We start from the raw sequence: 21,801 nt of genomic DNA, 5'->3' as shown, positions 1-21,801 counted from the left end.
GTATAATGGCAAAATTCAAACTTAAAGGAGTGTTACATTGGAGAGGGAGTCCCCGATTCTATTGCCTTCTGCAGATTAATTCTAGAGAAGCTAGGAATAAAATGAGAAATCATCACGTAGGGGTTGTGCTGGAGAATGAGTTGCCTGAACAGATGGTGGTGGGGGTTGAGGGTAAGAATCAGCAAAAGTTATTTATCTTCCTCAGTGCACAGAGCAGTGTAGGAGGTTTGGGGGACCGTCACAGGGAGTGAGCCTCCTGGTCCAGCCCTTCACAGAGATGATAACTAAGTGGCAGAGACAAGACAGATGTACTGGAAAAGGAGGGGCAAAACAATACAGAACACATTGAACAAATGGCATCTAGTGTATATTTACAATATTTATTAAGAGTCTTTATGATACTGGATCTGCGCTAGATAATGGCTTGGCCACCCCTTGGCCATGGGACATTGGGAAAGAGTTTAATTGCTTTTAGCCTCAATTTACACAATTTGTAAAACAGGAATTATAATATCTACCTTACAGGATTTTGGTACAGTTTGAATAGATAATTTATGTAAACCTTTGCATACAGTAGGTATTTATGCATATTGATGAAAGTGAGAACGAATGAATGAATGAAATGGTTAACAAAGTGCCTGGCACATAGTAAATGCTCATTTAATGGACCTATTATTGTTATTATGGTATTCCTTTGTAAGCAATTAAAGAAGGTGAAATAAATCTCTTCCCTGTAACCTAATGTTTGACTCTACCCTTGCAACTTTGCCCATTGATAGAGTTATGAAAAAAATGGTCAAACATTTTGCAACCTCACAGTTCTGTAGAAGGGAATAAATTAGAAGCATCACTAGCATTTTGCTGCCTCAGTTGCTTCATAGTGTTTAGAGAGAGGCCAAAGGTAGAGGCATCACACATTTAAGGAAAAGCTTGATTTTAGGTGGGACTTAGGATACGGACAGAGCTTGGCACCAAGAAGTGAATGAAATCATGCAGATTAGAGAGATGGCCTGAGAGTTAAAACCCAACAGCAGGAGTTAACCAATATGTTTACTAAGTGTGGAGTGAGGGAGATGACTTATATAACAGAGTGGAAAACCCGAAGAGCTCTCAATGAATTTCTATCTGAAAGTTAGCTTAGGAAATGCAGGAAAAATCATGCATTTCCATTTGCAGTACAACTGTTATAGATTTACTGAACAAAAGGTCTACTATGGTTAATTAATTTGATTGAGCAACGTTAAGCAGCTTGTTTTCTTGTTATAATTCATCCAGGTCATGAGGTGTAGTGGCAAAAATAGCAAATGAGAAAAAGCACAGTAATGAAAAAAAAATTTTTTTTTGAATACCTGCTATAAAACAAGCACTATGCTAGTTACTTTATAAGAGTAACCTAATTTAATTGTCATACCAACCCCACGTGGTACATAAAACACAGGTTAATCTGACTCTACAATCAGTCCTTCTATCTATATCCTCTATGATGAAAAAAAAACAAAACAAGATTATCATCTAGGGATCAGTAAACTGTAACTCACGGGCCAAATCTGGCCCCTCCCTGTTTTTTTTAATAAAGTTTTATTGGAAGATAGTCCCATCCCTTTATTTATAAATGGTCTGTGGCTACTTTGATGCTGCAAAAGCAGGACACAATAGTTATGGCAAGGACTGTATGGCTTAAGATATTTACTGTCAGGCCCTTTATGAAAAAGTTTGTCCTTACTGTTTACTGCCCTAACACTTGGGGCATGGTCCTTTATGAGACAGTTGATGGTGCCAGCCTTGTCTATCTTACAGGATTGTTTTGAGAAAGTAATCTCTTGTATATGAAAATTGTATGGAAACAAAGTGGTTTACTATATAGCATGTTAGTTTTTCTCCCAGCATGCTATTAAAAGAATTTTTAAATACACACAAAAAAGTTGAAAGAATTATACAATGGATATCCATATACCCACCACCTAGAGACTGCAATTAACATTTTGCTATATTTGTTTTATTACATATGTATCCACCTACCAATCTCTCCATACACCCATTAATTCACCTTATTTTTTTATGCATTTCAAAGTGAGGTATAGACATCAGTACAATTAACTGGCAATCAGTATGTATTTACTTCTTTTAAGATAAAACGTTCATATAGTGGAATGCACAAAACTTAAATGTATCATTTGATGACTTTTTACAAGTGACTCTTGTTGAGATATAAAACATCACTATTTCCCTAGAAAATTCCCTCATGCTCTTTCTCAGTCAATTCCGACCTCACCCCACTCCCAGAGGCAGCCACTATTCTGGTCTTTTTCATTCTGTATAATGTGTTTGAGATTCAATGTGTTATTGTACATAACAGTACTTTGTTGCTTTTTGTTTTTGATTGGTATTAATTGTATACATGCAGTACAGTTCATCCATTCACGTGTTGATGGACACTTAGGCGGTGTCCTGGTTTTAGTTATTATGAATAAATCTGTAAACATTCTTACACAAGTCTTTGTGGACATACGCTTTCTTATCTTATGTTGTGTAAACATCTGGGAGTAGAGTTGTTGGATCATAAAGTAGTTTTATAAGAAACTGCCAAACTTTTTCTTCCAAACTAGATGTACAATTCATGCGGCCATTAACAGTGCACTGGAGTTCTGGTAGTTTCACATTGTTGCCAGTGTTTGGTGGTATCAATCTTTTTTAACTGTAGCCTCTCCAATAGATGGCAGTGGTACCTCATGGCGTATTTAATTTGTATTTCCCTGTTGACTAATAACGAGCAATTTTTTTTATATGGCGGCCATTTGTGTCTTAAAATCGAAGTACTTTTAGTGTATAGTGTGACGTGGGAGTACATGTTCTGTATTATCCATACGGATATGCAGTTCTGCACGGTTTGTTCAAGATACTTTCTTTTCCCTATTGAATTGATTTGTGCCTTTATTATAAATAAAGATATAAATAAAGATATAAATGTAGGTCTATTTCTGTTTCATTGATATACTTATCCATCTTAACACCAGTTCCATACTCTCTTGATTACTGTGGTTTTATAGTAAACCTTAAATTCAGGTAGTGTAAGTCTTCCAACTTTGTTTTTATTTTTCAGGATTGGTTTGGTTATTCTAGGTCCTGTAGATTCTCACACAAAGTTTAGAATAAGCTTGTTTATTTAAAAAGAACTGGTGAATTTAAGATTGGAATTTCGTTGAATCTGTAGATCTGAGGAAAATTGACATTTAAACAGTTGGACCTCCAGTCCATTGATATGGTATATCCCTAAATGTATTTAGATATTCTTTAATTTCTCTCAGCAGTGATTTGTAGTTTCCAATGTGGAGTCTTGCATATCTTTCATTAAGTTTATTCCTAAGTATTTTATGGGTTTCAGTGCTTTAAAAAGTGGGATTTTTCTTTTTTTGAATTTTATTTTTCAATTGTTTGCGGCCAGCATATATTATATAAAATCCAGTTGATTTTTGTATATTGGTCTTGAATCCTGAAACCAAGCTAAATTCACTTATTAGGAGTTGTTATGTCTCAGGATTTTCTACGTAAATAATCATGTCATCTGTGAAAAGTCAATTTTACTCTTCCTTCCAATCTTTATAACTTTTTTCTTTTCTTTGTCTAATTACACTGGCTAATATCTCCTGTATAATATTGAATAGGAGTGGTAAGAGGACAATTTACCTTGTTCTTCTTAGTAGGAAAGCATTCAATATTTCATGATTATGTTTAATAATAGCTTTTGTGGGTCTTTCACAGACATTTTAAAAATCAGGTTGAAGAAGTTTTCTTCTGTTTCTAATTTGATGAGGTTTTTTTCTTTATATTATCGTATGTTGAATTTTTTCAAATGAGTTGTCTGAATCTGTGGAAATAATCGTATGGAATTTTTTTTCCTTTTTTATTGTAATGCACTATTTTCACTGATTTTTTTTTTTTTTTTTTTTTTTTTTTTTTTGCAGAATGTTAAACCAAGTTTGTCTTTTTGGGATAATCTCCTCTCTATTATTAGCTTTGATTTTGCTCATCTTTTCTAAAGCATTTTGCATCTATCTTGATGAGAGAGATCATCCTGTATTTTTAATTGTTGTTATTTTTAATTGTTGTTATCTTTGTTAGGTTTGTTATTAAGGTTATACTGACCTCATAAAATTAACTGAAGTGTCCCTGCTTCCTCTGTTTTCTAAAAGAGTTAATGTAATATTGATATTTCTTCCCTACATGTTTGATAGAATTCACCAGTGAAAACAAATGGGTGTGGAGTAGCCCTTGTGGGATGGTGTTATATGATTTCAATAAAAAAATTTGAAAAAAAGGCTCTTAAGATTTCCCTTTTCATCTTGTGTGACTTTTGTTAAGTTGCATTTTTTTTTTTTTAGGAATTTGTCTATTTCATCTAAAATTTCAATTCATTGGCATAAAGTCATTTATAATATTTATTTATCTTTTTAATATCTGTAGGCTTTGTAGTGATAGTCTCTTTTTTATTCCTATTATCTCTAATTTGTATTCTCTGATTTTTTTTTCTTTGTCAGTTACTTACGTTGTATAACAAACCTCCCTAAACTTAGTGATTTAAAATAGTAACCATTTATTTATTTAGCGGTTGGTAGGCAATTTGAGCTGAGAGCAGCTAGACAGTTCTTAGAGTCCAGGAAGGTTCACACAAGGGTCCATCCTTGGGACTATCACAGAACTACTATTTTCCCCCATTCTTTTGACCAAAGTAAGTCACAAGAACAACCCGCATTTACAGGGTGGAAAAATAAACTCCACCACCAATTCTAAATGAGTGTGAATGTGGGACAGGGGACAATTAGCACTAGTTTTGAAATCTAACACATAAGGCATACTGTTGTAGACCAACTGTTATGACTTTGGTAATTTTGTGAAAATAGTCTGGTCTTATCAATATTGCGATATAGTAGTCTTCGTGCTTCTATCTGGATTTTCAAGAGCATTAAGTTTTTGGTGTCTCATCAAAAGCAAAGCATTTCTTCCATTGATACTTAGAAAGATTTTGATTGTTTTTGTTTTACAAATTATTATATATTTTGGTTATCTATACAACCCCAAACTGCTAAAGATTTGGTCTATAACACTTTAAGAATTAAAAATATGGCACTGGTAGATATTATCATGGATATATTAACATTGGGCTTAAAAAACAGATTGGGTCTTAAGTAATTCTCAACTGTGGATAAATTGTAGGTAAAATGGAATGTAAACCTTTACCTTAGCATAGGTAATATATTTCTATAGATTTCTCATCCTGTCTATCAAAGAGCAATTCTTGGGAACAGAAAATATAAGTAGAGGTGGGAATGGGATGCTAGAAATGTAGTTTAATTTCACCAATCCTTAGTATATATTCAAACCTAACCACTAAGGGGCGGCCGGATGGCTCAGTTGGTTAGAGCAGTTGGTTTGAGCGCAGGCTCTCAACAACAAGGTTGCCAGTTTAATTCCCACATGGGATGGTGGGCTGCGACCCCTGCAATTTAAGATTGAAAACAGCGACTGGACTTGGAGCTAAGCTGCTCCCTCCACAACTAGATTGAAGGACAGCTACTTGGAGCCAATTGGCCCTGGAGAAATACACTGTCCCCCAATATTCCCCAATAAAATGTATTAAAAAAACAACAACAACAACAACAACAAAAAACCTGATCATTAAATATAATTGGTTTCACCTTTCTGGAAATCTACCTCTAGAAATTAATCCTAAATTATGGTTGTGTAAACTCATCTGGTGATAAGAGTGGTCATTTATAGTATTGTTTATCTCGTGGAAATAGTGGAGGCAAACTAAATGTCTAACAGAAGGGGATTAGTTTAAAAATATATGGTGTATTCATCACATGGAATATTATACAGCCATTTAAAAATTATAGAAGCATTTAGTGACTTGCATGGATATTCATTATCTGTAGTTAATATGTAATATATGTTTAAAAGCAGATGGTGCAGCTACTGATCAGATTATATTTTTGGTAAAATAGTTATATACAAAGATATGTATGTATAAAGAAAGGCTTGGAAGAATATACAACAAAATGTTAATGGTAGTTTCTGAGTGGTAGCAATATGAATGTCTCCAGTTTTATTGAGATGTAATTGACATATAATGTTATATTAGTTTTAGGTGTATACATAGTGATTTGATATGTGTATATATTGCAAATGATCACCACAATAAGTTCAGTTAACATCTATCACCCCACACAGTTACAATTTTTTTTTTCTTGTGATGAGAACCTTTAAGATCTACTCTCTTTTCAAATAAATGATAAAGTATTGTTAACTTTAGTCACCATACTATACATTACACCGCCATAACTTATTTATCTTATGACTGGAAGTTGGAACCTTTTGATTACTTTCACCCATTTCACTTACCTGTTACCCCACCTTCCACCCACCTGGCAACCACCAATCACCAATCTGTTTTCTGTTTCTATGAGATTTTTTTAGGTTTTGGGTTTTGGGTTTTTTTTAGATTCCACATATAAGTGATGTCGTACAGTATTTGTTTTTCTCTGTCTAACTTAGTTCACATAGCATAGTGCCCTCAAGGGTCATCCGTGTTGTCACAAATGGCAGAAATTCTTTCTTTTCTATGGCTGAATAATATTGCGTTGTATGTATATAGTACATTTTCTTTATTCATTCATTTGCTGATGGGCACTTGGCTCTAAAGATGCTGCAGTTATCTTTTTGAGACACTGATTTTGTTTCCTTCAGATGTATGCCCAGAGGTGGAATTGGTGGGTCCAAAGGTGGTTCTATTTTTAATTTTTGAGGAGCCTCCATACTGTTTTCCATAGCGGTTGTGCAAATTTACATTCCCACCAACAGCGCACAGAGTTCCCTTTTTCCCACATCCTCGCCAACACTTGTTATTGTCTTTTTGATAATAGCCATTCCAATTGGTGTGAGGTGATGGCAATATGGTTTTCATTTTCCTATTTTTAATCCATGATTTGAAATTTTTAGAACGATATATGTTGATATGGGAAAAATAATTTAAAATTAGTTTTAAAAGAGCCCTAAACAGTCGCAAATTTCAGAATTATTTGTATTTTTTATTGCTGTTCTCTAAATAATAAGAGATATTGAGCTTTATAAAATCTATAGAGTTACCTGAAACTCGAGATGATCTGCTTATATGAAGACTAGTTTTATTGCTACCCTAGTAGAAGACGGGTACAAAAAATGCGGTGGTTACTTCAAGATTTTTGTTTCTGTTGTTAACATTCACAAGTACTCATAAAGATTGGGAAAACTCTTTTCTAGCAATCATCAGGTTCTTATTTTTTAAAATCACCATTTTTGTGAAAAGGAAAGTTTATAAAACTTCTAAAAATTTTGGTTGGAAGCAGAATTTAGCATTCTTATTTTTATAACTCGAGTATTCATAGGGTCTGGAGTCTTTACAAAATAAGTTGGCTGGAAAAATATTGTTAAAAATAGACGTAGGTATTGCATCTGTGTTTAGACTGCTAGCCAGAATTCTGTGCTTTTCTCGCCAGCCTAACTGATGAGCTCGCTGACTGGATAATACTTTACACATCTGTAGCAAAGTGATATTTCTATTTAGTAAATCCCACAGTTATCACTTTTATCCCTGGTGGAACACACAGACTTTGGCCAAATGTTACCAGATTTTAGTGCCATGGCTACAAAACAAAACAAAACTCTGTATTGGAGGTTTTGATGTGTGTTTTATTCTTGTTGAATAGACTATTTAGGCCAATTTCCATCTACGAAATGGTTAATGTAGTCTGCAATCTGTCATACACAAGCATGTCTACAAGGGGACCCACATTAAATTTGATTTAAATGAAATATACACTGGAGAGAATTTCTAAAGTGAGGCAAAGTATTATAAAATCACCACAACTGCAGACTAAACCACAGTTTTTATTTTTTTGGTTGTTTGGTTTATTCGGCTTGCTGCAGGCAGGCACAAAACAAGGCTGGGTACGCAGAGTTGAGTGCCTGGTTTCTTGGGCAGGAAGATGTAACTGGGGAAGATTCAGCACACCTCAGTAACTATCACGGCCTCGTGCCTGCAGCTCTGTTGTACAGGCAGCTTTTTCCATGTCAACACCTGCTCATTAGGAACCGGACCAAGACTCCCAAAGAGCTCTCAGATGGCCCAAATTTTGTATCCCTGCCAATCAGCACTAGAATTTAATAACAACCTTGAGGTGAAACTTGGGCCTTCCCTCATTGCTAATCCTCAAAACCATCTGGCCTTTCCCTTTCTCTGAATAACAGTTTAGTGCATGTGTGGGGGAGGGTGAGGACGGGAGCAGAAAAAGGGGAGCAAACCGATCTTATATTTCTGAAAAGACCATCTACTCTCCTGCAGAGCAGATAGAATTTCTTTTAGGTCAGGGACCTAAGCTTGTTCGTTCCATAGCTTCCACATCTTTACTTGCCAGAAATTTGCACCATTCATTAGCTATTGACAAACCACCAGGTTTAGTTCTTTGAATGAAACAATGTCCCAAGGAAGCATGGAAGTCTATAATCATGATTCTGGTATTTAAATTTAAAAAAAAAGGTTATGCATTTTCTCTTAAATTTTCCATTAGGCTTAGCACAGTATTAGAAATATGGGAGATGTTCTCTAAATATTTGTTTATTCCTGGGCCTTGCTCTACAAAAGAATTGAATTAATCTAGTAGGAAATAGGTAAAATATAATGGTAGATTACAGATACAATATCAAGCGTCAGAACTACCGTGTTTCCCCGAAAATAAGACCGGGTCTTATGTTAATTTTTGCTCCAAAAGATACATGAGGGCTTGTGTTCAGGGGATGTCATCCTGAAAAATCATGCTAGGGCTTCTTTACCATGTAGGTCTTATTTTTGGGGAAACATGGTACTTCTGTCCTGTCCCCACTCCAGGGGAGAAAACAAAACACAGTGAACCCGATGTCCTGTGCATTCCATACAGTGGCATGTTTATGGTCCTGTTGGGGGCTCACTCCATCACTCCAGGGCTGATTGATGCCCGTCAAATAGAATCGCACACGAAATCAGCTGTGCTGCTTAGAGTTGTGCTCACTCACTCTCTCCTGAGCAATTGGTGAGTTTAAGTGTCTTAAATACACGTGTTGTACTCTGGTACTTCAGTAAAGGAAGTGCCCAATAAGTATTTGTCAGTGGCTGACTTAATAAAGAAACTTGACTTGTTTTACACAGGATAGAAAATGTGCATAGTAACCTGTGTCTTTCTATCACTCGAATGACAGGTTTAAATATGAAGGCAAGATTTCTATGGGTATCATGTAAATACACATTTGTAGACATGTGTACTTACATGTATGCGCATGCATATGTGTGTATATATATAAAACATGTGAACACGCCAAGCATCAGGTTTTGATCCTACTGTTCATTTATTCTTTTTCAGAGACCCTCAGAACAGTTTGTCACTAACCATGTGATGTCTTAGAAGAGGGGTTAGCAAACTGTGGCCCTTGGGCCAAATCTAGCTATTTTTGTGTAGCCTGCAAGCTAAGAATGGTATTTACATTTTTTATTGGTTGGAAACAAATCAAAAGATGAGTAATAATTGATGACTTGTGAAAATTATGTGGAATTCCAATTTCAGTATCCATAAAGTTTTATTGGATTATAACTGCATTTGTTTGTTTACATGCTCTCTGGCTGCTTTTGTACTACAACAGCTAAGTCAAGTAGGTGCAACAGAGACCATATGGCCTGCAGAGCCCAAAATATTTACTGTCTGGCCCTTTACAAAAATATTTGTTGAGCGCTACCTTAGAAGATACAAAAAATGAGTTGGATGGAATCTGCCTGAATGAAAGCACACCTCACAGTATTTGACAAGATATTCCCCCACCCTGCCCTTTTTGTAAGATATATTGGGAAAGAATAAGAACATTGTTCTAAACTTTTATCGTTTTTAAAGGGCCTCATAACTTTTTCCCTCAAATAGATAACCTTATATCCCAAACAGGATATTTTGAATATTCCAGCTTTGCTACCTGTTGTGATTCTATCCTGATATGATATCATAGAAAGCCAATTTGTAGAACACACAATAGAAAGTTTAGATGCAAAGTTATAGGACACACATATATAATAGAAAGTTTAACTGGTTTAGTCTGGTTTACAGTTGGCCTTCTGAAGCAACATGGAGAGGAAGACCCGCCATGACTTTAACAAGTAGTAGGACAGGCAGGGAGAACAGGAATCCGAGATGCACTTGGGGACCCTGAGTGCCAGTCTGTGTAGCCGTCGGCCCCAGTTTGATGACGCCTTGTGCTGATGTGTAATGCTTTTGTCTTCTGTGGTGGTCATATTGTTTCATAAACATTCACGGTTAAAGCACACTGGTAAGAAGCGTGGAATATTGTTTCCATTTTACAGAGGGAAGAGGCTATAACCTCTACAAGTAGCTCATTCTGTGACAGTAAGTCAGTGCCAAATCCAAGAAAATAAAATGTTTTTATCTTTTTTTGTCAGACATAAATCTCTGCACAGTTACTATGGTCCACAATATGAGAAAGAATTATTATCTGAATTGAAATTTGAATATTTGACTGATTTACATTACAGCAATTCAGCATAGTGTTTAGTTGTTGTTATCCTACCCTCGGCTGCTACACTACGACCTCATGAGTCAACCTCAGTAGATATTTTACTCTCTGAAAAAAAGAACATTTGCTTTATGTGTGCCATCCCATCCCTCATATACAGGATCAGCAAATGATCACGGAGTAGGCCAGCAGTTTCCTGAATCTTCAAATTCTATTTTCTTCATACGTTTTACTTTTCTTTTTTTTTTTCATACGTTTTACTTTTCTTATTTGCCTCTTAAAAGAAATACTTTGAACATGAACTTCTTTTCCTTGTGGCTTTACCAGAACACCAGCGGAAGTACACACAAATCAATCATTGCATCCTTACTTTAATTGTATTTCAGTGTCACAGAGTGTGTGCTCTGAGAGAGAGACTTTAGATACAGAACCAGGGACTTCTCTAAGGTCTTCTAACTACTTATAGGAAAGTTGGGGTAAGAGCTGTTTTTCTTTACTTGCTTGCATTATCATTCCTTTAGGGCACCTTAAATATGATTATTATATAAAAATTAAATAACAAGGGTTTAGAGAAATATCAAAAGAGTATCATTTCATAGACTATATTATGTGTGTTATGATACAATGAGACTTATCTCCAGAAGATGCGTAGAAAAATTTATTCCATTACTCAGTAGACATGCTCCATTAATCTTTGAAATAGTTATTAAAGTATCAGTCAGTCAAAGGTGATAGAAGTTATAATTAACCAGATAGCTTAGGAGACAGATAAGTAATACAAAAACATCTATTGTTTATCTTCAGTAATAAATATATTTGTACTGAGCACATTGTGTGAGAACCATTCACATTCTCTCTCAGCCACTGCAGTCAGTGTCTTGGTTGAGAGGGCTATTTGGGGGAATGACTCCCCTAAGAGAATGGAAGGCTCAACTCATTGGGCTCCTCGTTATCTTGATATATTTTTCTTGGAGAATCTAAAGATAGAAAGAAGCAGAATCCATGAGCAATTGTTCCCCATCTAGTCACTTTCCATGCAGTCATACTGTTTTATTTTCTTCGTAACACTTGTTACTATCTGAAATTATCTTCCTTATTTGTTTACTTGTTTACTCCCCCGTCCCATACTCACAAGAATGGAAGCTGCAGAAAGCGTGGCTTCATCGATCTTATTCACCATCGTATCACCAGTGCCTGTCATAGTGCCGAGGCCATATGATCTGTTCAGTACACGAGCAGTTGGCCAGGATGACTGCAGTGTGAGGGGATGGATTATAAATTCTATGGATGGGGAAAAAAGACTTCATACCTCACCTAGAAAGCATGGTTCTCAGTGCTGACTCTTGCGTTCTGTTAGATATTCCCCCACCCCTGCTTCCCCAGCAGGAGTACCTGTGTTGTCCTTGTTGGAATACTTGCCTCTCTCCCGTTGATTACATGAGGGCAGGAACCAAGTCTCATTCACCTGTGTGTCCCAGGTGCTGAAGGAATATGGTGACTGGCAGAGTGAGTGAGTGAGTGCATGCTTGCTTCTTTTAGCACAAGCACTTGAGAACATACGATCTGTTGGTGCTTCACCTCTTCCAATAGGAAGAAGCATAATGACTGACTACTAAGTGTCTTCTAATGCTTGTTTGGAGAAATACTTGCCTTCAGCTGGATAATTTCCAGCAAATTGGGCTTTCTTTTTGGTTAATATATGTTCTTTATATAGACTAGAACTGTCCAATTGAAATATAGTGTGAGCCATACATATTTCAAGTTTCTAATAGCCATGTTTAAAAAGATTTTTAAAAAGTAAAATTAATTCTAATATATTTTATTTAACTGAATGTAGCCAAAATATTCTTATTTCAGCATGAATCAATATATAAAATTATTACTGAGATATTGTACATTACTTTCTTTCATACAGTCTTGAAATCCAGTGTGTATTTTATATCTCAATTGGGATGCTAAATTGTCATCAGAAATACTTGATCTGTATTTTATTTCATGAAATTTAAAGTTGAAAACATAATTGACAAATCCAGATGGTTCCAAACACACTTAAATATGTTTCAGTATCTGACTTGAGTCTGTTTTTAAATATAAAGTTTTGAATTAAATGAAATTAAAAACTCAGTTCTCTAACCACGCTAGTCAAATTTCAGTGCCCAGTAGCTTAGTATGGCAGGTGGCTACCGTTTTGGCCAGCAAAGATTATTAACTCTTCTTGAATAAATCTTTCCTATACATCTCCCTAATTTCCAAGCACCCACAACCTTCTTTCACCTGAAATCCCAGTATTTTGGATTTGTGAGAGGATGTCTTTGAAGTCATCTGGTCCAGCCACCTCCTTCTGTAGGAACAGGAAGCCAGAGAAGAAGTGGCTTGTCCAATACATTTTGTTTGCCCATTACTTGTGGTGCCAGCTTTGCACTCAGTGCTCTGCCAGGGATTACCAGTCTACTCTTTTGGGTCAGACAGAATCCAGGGATGTGCCCACAGGGCTCTTCCATGTGTGGTGAGGAATCCCCTCCTCTCTGCCGGCCAACATGGGTGTGATAGAGAGACCTTGGGAAAGCCATTCCATGTGCTTGTACCCAGCCACTCATGAGCGGTTCCAGAAGCAGCTGGCAGCTTCAGGCCAGATGGCTATCCAGTGCTGAGGTCAGGCCGGTTAGTCGGACATACAGACTGCTCTAGGGATGGAGGGCAGACCGAGTGCTAAGACAGATGGAAACAAGGCCAGTGCGTACTTATCCAAAGGTGCCGCCTGTTATAAGAAGCTTAAAAAGGACCACCAGTCCCTCAGTGTTATCCAGTCACAGCTTTTTTTTTTTTTTTTTTTTTTTTAGGACATCATGTGTCTCCTCTGAAAATGAAGAATATTATGTGACTATTAGTTGAGAATTTCCCAGGGTGCTTTTTTGTCATTTGTAACCATTGACAGATTTAGTGTTTGTTTTCTTTCTTGTTCTCCACATTATTCAGAACCTGCCCGTGGTCTCTTGATAGCATCTTTATCTCAGATGCTGAAATTAATAAAATGACGATGGATCCATTTTTCTTTGTGAAAGAAAAATATTTTGACTCTCTCCTATGGTGAGGCTGCTCGGCTTCTAAGAAAACTTAAGTAGGTGCAACACGAAATAATTTTTGTGTTTTTTTTTTCATTCCATCAAAACATGTACTTTCCTCATTACCCAGAGCTGGGGGTACAGGTGGGATGGTGCAGCTTCCCTGGCAGACTAAACCATTCTTCTTTTTCTTTTCTTTCCTGCTTCCTCTTCCATTATTCTATATACTTCCCATCCTCCACTTCTCTACATCACTATGTAATAGTGTTTCAAAGTGCACAGCTATTGTAATTTTAGAGTTACCAAGTGACAGTATCATCTCCATAGAAATCACATATATTGTTGTTTGTATGTCAAGTCAGTTCAACAGTGTGGAGATACAATATAAAATGACAACTGGGAGTGGTCAAGTTATTAATTGGCTGAAGTCATAGTCAAAGTTTGTCTTGAAATCCTGGCAATGAGTATACCAAAACTGGGGAGAAAGAAATTCCATGGCCGTGGTCTCTAAAGTTGGTAAAACATCCCAATGAATTGATTTGTTTTTTATTTTGGGGGGAATATTTAGTCACAGTATTTTGATTCCTGGATTAGAAATTATTTGGTGGATAAACATTACCATAACTCAGATACCAAACTGGAAAGTGATTTTTACTTTTTTTGTGCTAGTTTTATGCTGTAATAATACACAGACAGGAAATACTTAAAATAACACTTGTCTCTCTGGTAAGAAATCAGGAATTATTTTGGACAAAATCATGAAGAACTTGTAACAGGAGGAATCACTTTTTGCAATAACTCGTGGTGACAAAGGTAGAGCAAGGAAAAGACCAGAAACCCTCCTTGCTGCAGTGTGCTGGTTTTCAAATTCTGCCCTCCCAAGCTACCTTCTGGAGCAAGGGTTGGGGGGCCAAAAAGCTGGGCTGTACACCATTCCTTGAATTCAGCCAAGTAGCTCTACTGTTACATTTATTATAACTGCCTTTCCTATAGGACTTATTCAAAAATTTCTGCAGCTAATAAGTTGGTAGGAGTACTCTCTTAATTTGTTTTGGAAGGATGGTTTAGGAATTCTTGCACCTGGGACTCTTTATGAAATGAGAACAGATTTTTATTTTCTGTCTTGATCGAAGTGGCTTAAAAATGGTTTTTCCTTAACTTTCAATAACTTCAGCATTCCATACACAGGTCACCCCCATCCTGTGCAAGTCCTGTCCATTACACCCTCGTGGCTGATGTCAGGGGCAAGGACTGGAGAAGTTACCCTGCAAGGGGGTGACCATTGGGCCCACTGAACCTTGCATTATTGTTTCTGATGGGATAGCTTCTATAATGCTATTTCTGCATCTCCTGCGATAGACCTGACGCTCTGCTCAGAGACCAGCTGGACAATCTGCTTTGCTTTGAAGAGTCATACAATTCTGTAATCTCCCAAGAGAACAGACTCTTGAGACTTAAGTAGAAAACTTGTATAAATCTTCAACCAAAGAATACAGTGTATAAAGGTTCTTTTCATGTTTCAGTTTCAGCTATTATTAAGGGCTTGCTTTCTAGAATTACCGTATTTTGCTCTGTATAATGCACTCCCATGTATAATGCACACCCACATTTTTGACCCAAACTCTCAGGGAAAGAAATCTTTCGTTTTAATTTTTTAATTCAACTTTTTATTTGTTTACATTTAGGCACTTGCTTTTTGTATTATAAAGGAATTTTAACATTTATTTTTTAACATGTCATGGTACAAGAAATTTTATGTACCGGTAACAAATGTACGATATTCACGCATCATAGAAGCCCAAGAAATCTTCGTCATTGCAAGTTTGTCGTAAGTTCAACAAAACCGATTATCGTATTCCAGGGTATTATTTTGCATACAGATATCGTTGTTGATTTCTAGAGTTACACTTTTAACTCATAAACATAAATAAAAGAATTATAAAGCATTTATATAGATACGGAATTAGTACTACCCATGTATAATGCGCATCCTTATTTTTCCCTCACAAATATGGGCAAAAAAGTGTGCATTATACATGGCAAAATACAGTATTAGCAGAACTGTCAGTTCAGTTTGGGAGGGAAAAATAATAATTGTGGCTATCTTGAGTAAATGCCTTTGTGTTGAGAATAAGTAGACAACAACCTTGAGAGTTACCTGTTAGGGTGTACACTGGATGGGGACAAAGGGAGTCAGATTTTACCGTGTTTCCCCAAAAATAAGACCTAACCGGAAAATAAGCCCTGGCATGATTTTTCAGGATGACATCCCTGAACAGAAGCCCTAATGCGTCTTTTGGAGCAAACCTTAATGTAAGACCCGGTCTTATTTTCGGGAAAACACGGTAGTAATATAACAATCAAAATCTTGGACCCACAGGGCCCTCTTCCTTGACAGTATCACTCCTAAAAGTTCTTCTAGTTTAAAAATGGAGGACAAAAGCCCACATTTTCTGTAAGAAAGAAAATCTGAACGAGCCATGACTTAGAATTTATTTTTGGTGGGTAAACCACTTACGAGATACTGTAAAATATACCATAACAAAAAGCTCGTGTTACGGCAGTTTAAAAGTCACGACAGGTCCTCAACTTCTGAACACTTTTGGAAAGCAAAGAATTATTCTAGAGAGAAATGTGTTGAAAAATTCCTGTAGTCTGTTTTCCTAATGTCCAACTGTGATTTTGATGATAGAGATCAATGGGAAAGTGTAGCTTTGCCAGCCTCAGATGGACAAGTTACCTTGATCAAACATACTTACAAATATATTTTAAAGTATCATTAGTGTCTCTAAAAGAAGAAAAACAAGAAGGTCCAAGAGCCAGTGGGAAACCAGCCAGTTTTTCAGCTGGCTGTCCTCTTCATATTGCTGAAAATACTGAAAGAAATTGCATGAATGTTTTTCAAAAATACAGGGTGATATTATATAGAAAGAAAGCATGCCAAAGTTTTAATTTTTATTCCTTTCTCCACCCCATTTGTTATTATTATAATAAAAATCCTTCTGTTAGAAACACTTATTTTTACTATGAAGATCCAAGTATGATTTTGGATCTGAGTTAAATTTAATTCTGAACCTTCATTTTCCCTTTCAGTTTGTCAAATGATAGTTTCATAGGCAATGGACAAGCTTTCCAAAACTCTTCCTGAAGAGAGTTTCTGTGAAAAAGTGAGCACAGGAGCATTAGTGCACACAGTAGGCCCTCAGGAACTGACCAGATGGTTTTCACATAGCTCACCGTGAGGTCCGAAAGGAGTGTGCAGTCCAGTTGTAGTAGTCCTGGAACGGCCATGGTCCACACACCTTTCCCTTCCACCGACTATTGCTGCCTGGCAGAGACTGTGAAGCACCTTGCAAGGGGCAAAGGAAGAAGATTTTCGATCTCCAAGTCAGAAATACAGTGTGTAGTTGTTTGCAGGAACTCACCCCTGGGGTGAACAACAGCTCCAGAGAACCCCAGCAAATCCTTGCATGACGCCTGTGGCCTTTTTGTTTCGGCCATCACACACTGTATCAGTCAGTCCTGCAAAGTAAGACGCACCAATCTCCAAACTATGGACTTTAGATATTGGAAGTGCACATACTAAGTCTTTTCAACAGATCATCTGCTTTCCCCCTCCCCCCCAACCCCCCCCCCCCACACACTCATTTTCTCAGTGAATGTAGGTTTTTCATTTGTTTGTTTGTTTGTTTACAAGGGCCCGGATGTTTTAGGTCCAGTCTGATATTCCAGTCATTTTTTCTTAAAGCTGTGTGAATACCGTGTGTGTGTGTGTGTGTGTGTGTGTGTGTGTGTGTGTGTGTGTGTATAAATGATTCCTGACTGAGTAAATTTCTTCCAGTGCGTGCATCCTAGGAGAAGATACCCCCGCAGGCCTTGAGCTCTGCTGCTGGTTCACTTCACATCATGAATATTCAGAGGCTGCAGTCATTGAGGACTCAGGTGGCAAAAATAGTAAGGTGATTGAAGCAAACCTGAACATGGAAGCCAATCTACGTTTACAGCGACTCAGAGACCCTGCTTACAGCACAGATTCCCCATTCTGTGACCCTCAGACCACAGGAGAGCAGGATTGTAGGGAACTCCTCTGAATCAGGCATCTGTTCCATACACCAAGAGGCTCACGTCTTTCTGTATGATGTGTTGTAATCAGCATGTTGTTTTTAAAAGACAACAGGCCCTTCTGTAGTTCTCTCCCACAAAATACATTTAGGCTAATAGTTCAGCATAAAGGACGCCCTGTTGAGACCAGCAATGCATGCATTGTTTTCCCCATAATGCAGTCAAGGTCTCCATAGCAAAACTGAGTGTATTTTGTGTATCTTATTTTATATATTTTGTCACCATCAGCAGTTAAGCTAAAGCAGGAACTGCTCCATTCTATTACGGGTTAAATTATGCTCAGTGCAGATCTAGTGGTGATGTATAAATTGCAGTCCTGTCTTGTTTTCACAGGATTCTAAAATAGGTTTTCAGAATTAGTGCTGGCTTTTTGCTCCTGCATGTGTGGTGACTCTTGGTTTTCTCCCTTCAGAGAAGCATCCTTTGCAGTATTCCCCCTTCCGAGGAATCACTTAGACACTTCCAGCTGGTGGCAGGGGATACAGCCATAATACAGCTTCCTCTGTCCCAGCTGTCTTTTTCACTACAGTAAATGCATTACGATGGCTGCACTCGCATGTAAAGGTTCAGGTAGAAGAAGGTGTAGGATGAAGTCTGGAAACCATCGTTTGGGTTTTTAAAAGCTTCAGCTTCTACAGCATCTTTGCATTTTGAATGTCTTCCTGCTTCTAGTCACACGCTTCTCTCCAGTGATTGGGATGCTGCTGTCAGCCTGATTGAAGGGGCCTCAGGATACCACCTTTTTACCAGGAAGCTCTGCCTGCTTGAAAGGGTCTTTTTCCATGCATTATGGCTCATGCAGCCTCACAGTTAAAGAAAAACAGGGATTTAGAAATCAATGCTGAAGAAGAGACTGAGAAGAAAAGGAAACACCGCAAACGGTCCCGGGATCGGAAGAAAAAGGTAGCTATGTGTGTGTGCCAGAGCATAGATCTTGCCTGGCTTTATTTTGTTTTAATCTCCTCCCGGCATCTGTTAGAAGCATTAAGGGCTTTTTTTTTTTTTTTTTTAAATGCTGTGTGGAGTGTAAATTGGGTGTGCAAATTGGGAACAGATGATAAAATCCTATGGCAGATGACGGCCCTAGGATGGGCAAAGCAAGGGAAGGTTGTACCCTGTGTGGGGGTGATTGCAGTACTGCTGCGGAAGGAAGGTGTGCTTTGACTCTACCTCGGCACCGGCCTGCTTCCACAGCACGGAAAGGTGTGCAAGGAAGTTAAAAGTTGTTTCTTCCCAGCCCACTCAAGGTTAAATGGACTGCGGTGATTTAGGTTTCGGGGAGAGGCCAGAGAGCCAGGCTTTGTACTTCTTAGAGGTCCGTCTCGTGGAGAAAGAGCTTTTGTGCTAGAACTGTGTCACATGTGTTGTGTTTGTTTCTCAGGCAGATCTGTGACCTTAAGGATGTAGCAGAAAAAGTCATTTCCTGCTTTGCTGTATGTTTTTCCTTTGGCCTCTTATTTCTACATGGCGCTTTCAGTTAGGTTGTGCAATGGCAATAAGCTGTTAGAAGTAACTTTCTTTTGTTGAATACAGCCAAAAATCGTAGAGGCATGCTTTTCTCTGCTGGGTGAAAGTGATAATATTGAATGCAGGGATTCCTATAACATGGCAAGGACCTGCAACCTTCAACCCTGACTGCTTTGGATGGAGGCCTGGGAGTTGGTCATCCCCTACTGGTATTCTAAGATGGGGCAAAAAAAAAAAAAGGAATATTCTAGGTCAGTGGTGTTTTATTACAGCCTGAGAGTACTTACTGTTTGATGGCTGTGCCCTTAAATATGACTCCTAGGTACCGACCCAGGAGACAGGGCCCAAAGCAGTTTCTTCCACAACAATTAATAAAAACTGACTAAAACTCTGTGATCTGAGTAGGGAAGCCAGGTCATAAAGCATTTTTATGTGTCTTTGTGAGAATTCCCAAGGGAAAGATAATCTTAATTTGCTCTGAGCAGTGAGGCATGTGCTCTCTAAATGACATGCAAATTTCATCCACCACATGTACCTCTCTCCAGGAAGGATCATGAATATTTGGGGGGCCTTTGCCATTTTCTTTCGAGTTAGTATCCATAGAAGACGCCTCTGCCTTTTGTTACATGGCAGACTTTATGAGATTGAGTTTGGAGGGCTGCAGTTGCTTTGCTGCAAGATGTTAAATTTAGATAGTTCCCACTTCAATATTCTTGTAAATAAACTTCTTGAATATATTTTCACAGAAGTGCAAACTTAGGAAATTCTGTGCCGGCACATTTCAAAGACTTGCGCAGCAGAGGTGTTATGAAATTGCCATGTTTTGCTCGGTTCTGGTCTAACTATATTGTATTAGGTTTGTCTGTGGGTAGGTCACTATTGATTGCCCCTCTCCACACACCTCTACCCACCCCCATCCTGATAAACTGTCTTCTAAGAAACATGTAGGGAAGGTACATATGTCGGTATGAAGGTATGGTATCCTTGCTGTCAGGACTCTCTCTGAGGGTTCTTAGCTGAGCCAGGCTTATGTATAGCAGTTCCCTGTGGCAGCTATGACAGGGCCTGCTGCCTCTGAGCCTGGGCCCCTGTTTGACTTGGAAGCAAAATAGGGCAGGGATGAGGCAGAGGGAGCTTCTGGACTCACTAAGCTGAAGCAAATGCTTTGTGGACCAAAATGCTTTGCTATGAGTACAACAGAGTCTGATGTAAATCTCTTAGCAACCAGAAGGGAACATGGAGAAATATCAATATCGCTATTGTCAACATACAAGCAGATTTCAATGTTTGTTCTCAGGACAGTCAGAATAGATCGAAAAAGTGGCTCATTGGGTAACACTTTCATTGCTATTGTACTTGTTAATTCTTAACACAGTATTAAATGTATCTTCCCTATCAAAGCAATGTGTCATATTCATAGTCAAATGAACAATGGATATTTCATGGACTACTTTTAATGTACACAGCTAAGGTTGAATTACTTTGAAGACACGCTAGATTTCTTCCAGTGGTGTAGCATATATAACACTTATTCCCTGGGAAGTGAATTGTATCGACTTTGCATTTATTTTTCCTATCTTTTGCTAAGACCCTAATTAAAGCTTGTGAGCTACTTTGCTCTGTATCGTAGGCCCCAGGACAACTGGCAAAGCTGCTTTTAAGTATTTTGTGGGGTATTACGGGATAGCTGCTCTTGCTCATATGCAGAAATATCTTCTAGGATCTTTTAATTACATAAAAGTAGTAGTGAGTACTCATAAAATCACAAAATAGGAAAGCTTAGGAAAAACTTATAGAGTATCTAATTTATAAAATAAGAAATTTGGTTCGTGGTACCCCTGCGATTCAGGTTTGAGCAAGCCCAAAAGGAACCTTTCCTGATTGTATTTATATGAGCCCGCATCATACAGTATGGGTTATTAGTAAGTACATCAAGTCATACATGGATTAACATTGGATTCACATTTCGTCAGTTTTGTTTTAAACCAATGAGTTACACATTTGGTCTATTATAAATATTAATAATCATGAATAAATAATCACCAGTCAAAAAAAGTAGGAAACTTCTAAGAATTTGTAACTAGTCAAATTTTAATAATGATGTGTCTTCTTGTTGGCACAACAGCTTTAGTGTCAAGAAAAAGAAAAATCTTCCTGTTTATTAAAAAGAAATGCCTTTAGGTGAACCCTTAATCTTTTCATCACCAATTTTTCTGTCTTGAAGCACAAAAGCAAGCAAGCAAACAAACAAACCAAACAAACAGCAGAACGGAAAGGAAAAAGGTTTCAATGAGTATCTAGCTTAAAAGTTTCTTACTACTGCATTTACTGCATTTACAGGTCTTCCTTGCCCACCCCTTTTTACTGCTCTTCCCTGATCCTGCAATGTGTTTTTCCCTTTCACTCTCCTTCTCTCCTGATTGGCTACTTAGGTTGGCAGCAAGTAAGAGGCATGCCAAAGGTAGGCAGAGTGCCTCTGGGTAGGTTAATATTGGCTCCATCTCTTCAGTAAGCAACTTGCAGAGAGGAGCTTTTAATATCCCCTGCACCCAGCAAGGTTCCAGCCGAC

General features: G+C 37.7%; 1 protein-coding gene across 21 annotated transcripts in view; it reads left to right on the top strand.

The window, feature by feature from the left end:
• The window catches only part of ANK3 (ankyrin 3), a 473,720-nt gene that overhangs the window by 152,384 nt on the left and 299,535 nt on the right, over positions 1–21,801 (top strand). For 9 of the 21 annotated variants that reach the window (XM_033130260.1, XM_033130250.1, XM_033130256.1 and 6 more), the window contains exon 1: positions 18,103–18,668. The exons of 2 other annotated variants lie outside the window; for them this stretch is intronic. In XM_033130260.1, the coding sequence (XP_032986151.1) occupies positions 18,555–18,668 (114 nt within the window). In that variant the 5' untranslated portion in view covers positions 18,103–18,554. Of the gene's footprint in view, positions 1–18,102; positions 18,669–21,801 lie in introns of those variants that run through there. 10 more of the 21 variants (XM_033130270.1, XM_033130269.1, XM_033130267.1 and 7 more) reach the window with 4 other exon arrangements.

This window comes from Rhinolophus ferrumequinum, chromosome 16, assembly GCF_004115265.2.
Source record: "Rhinolophus ferrumequinum isolate MPI-CBG mRhiFer1 chromosome 16, mRhiFer1_v1.p, whole genome shotgun sequence".
In the NCBI taxonomy this organism is placed as follows: Eukaryota; Metazoa; Chordata; class Mammalia; order Chiroptera; family Rhinolophidae; genus Rhinolophus; species Rhinolophus ferrumequinum.
Note: the sequence above shows the minus strand (reverse complement) of the source record. Positions and strands in the feature narration are given on the sequence as shown.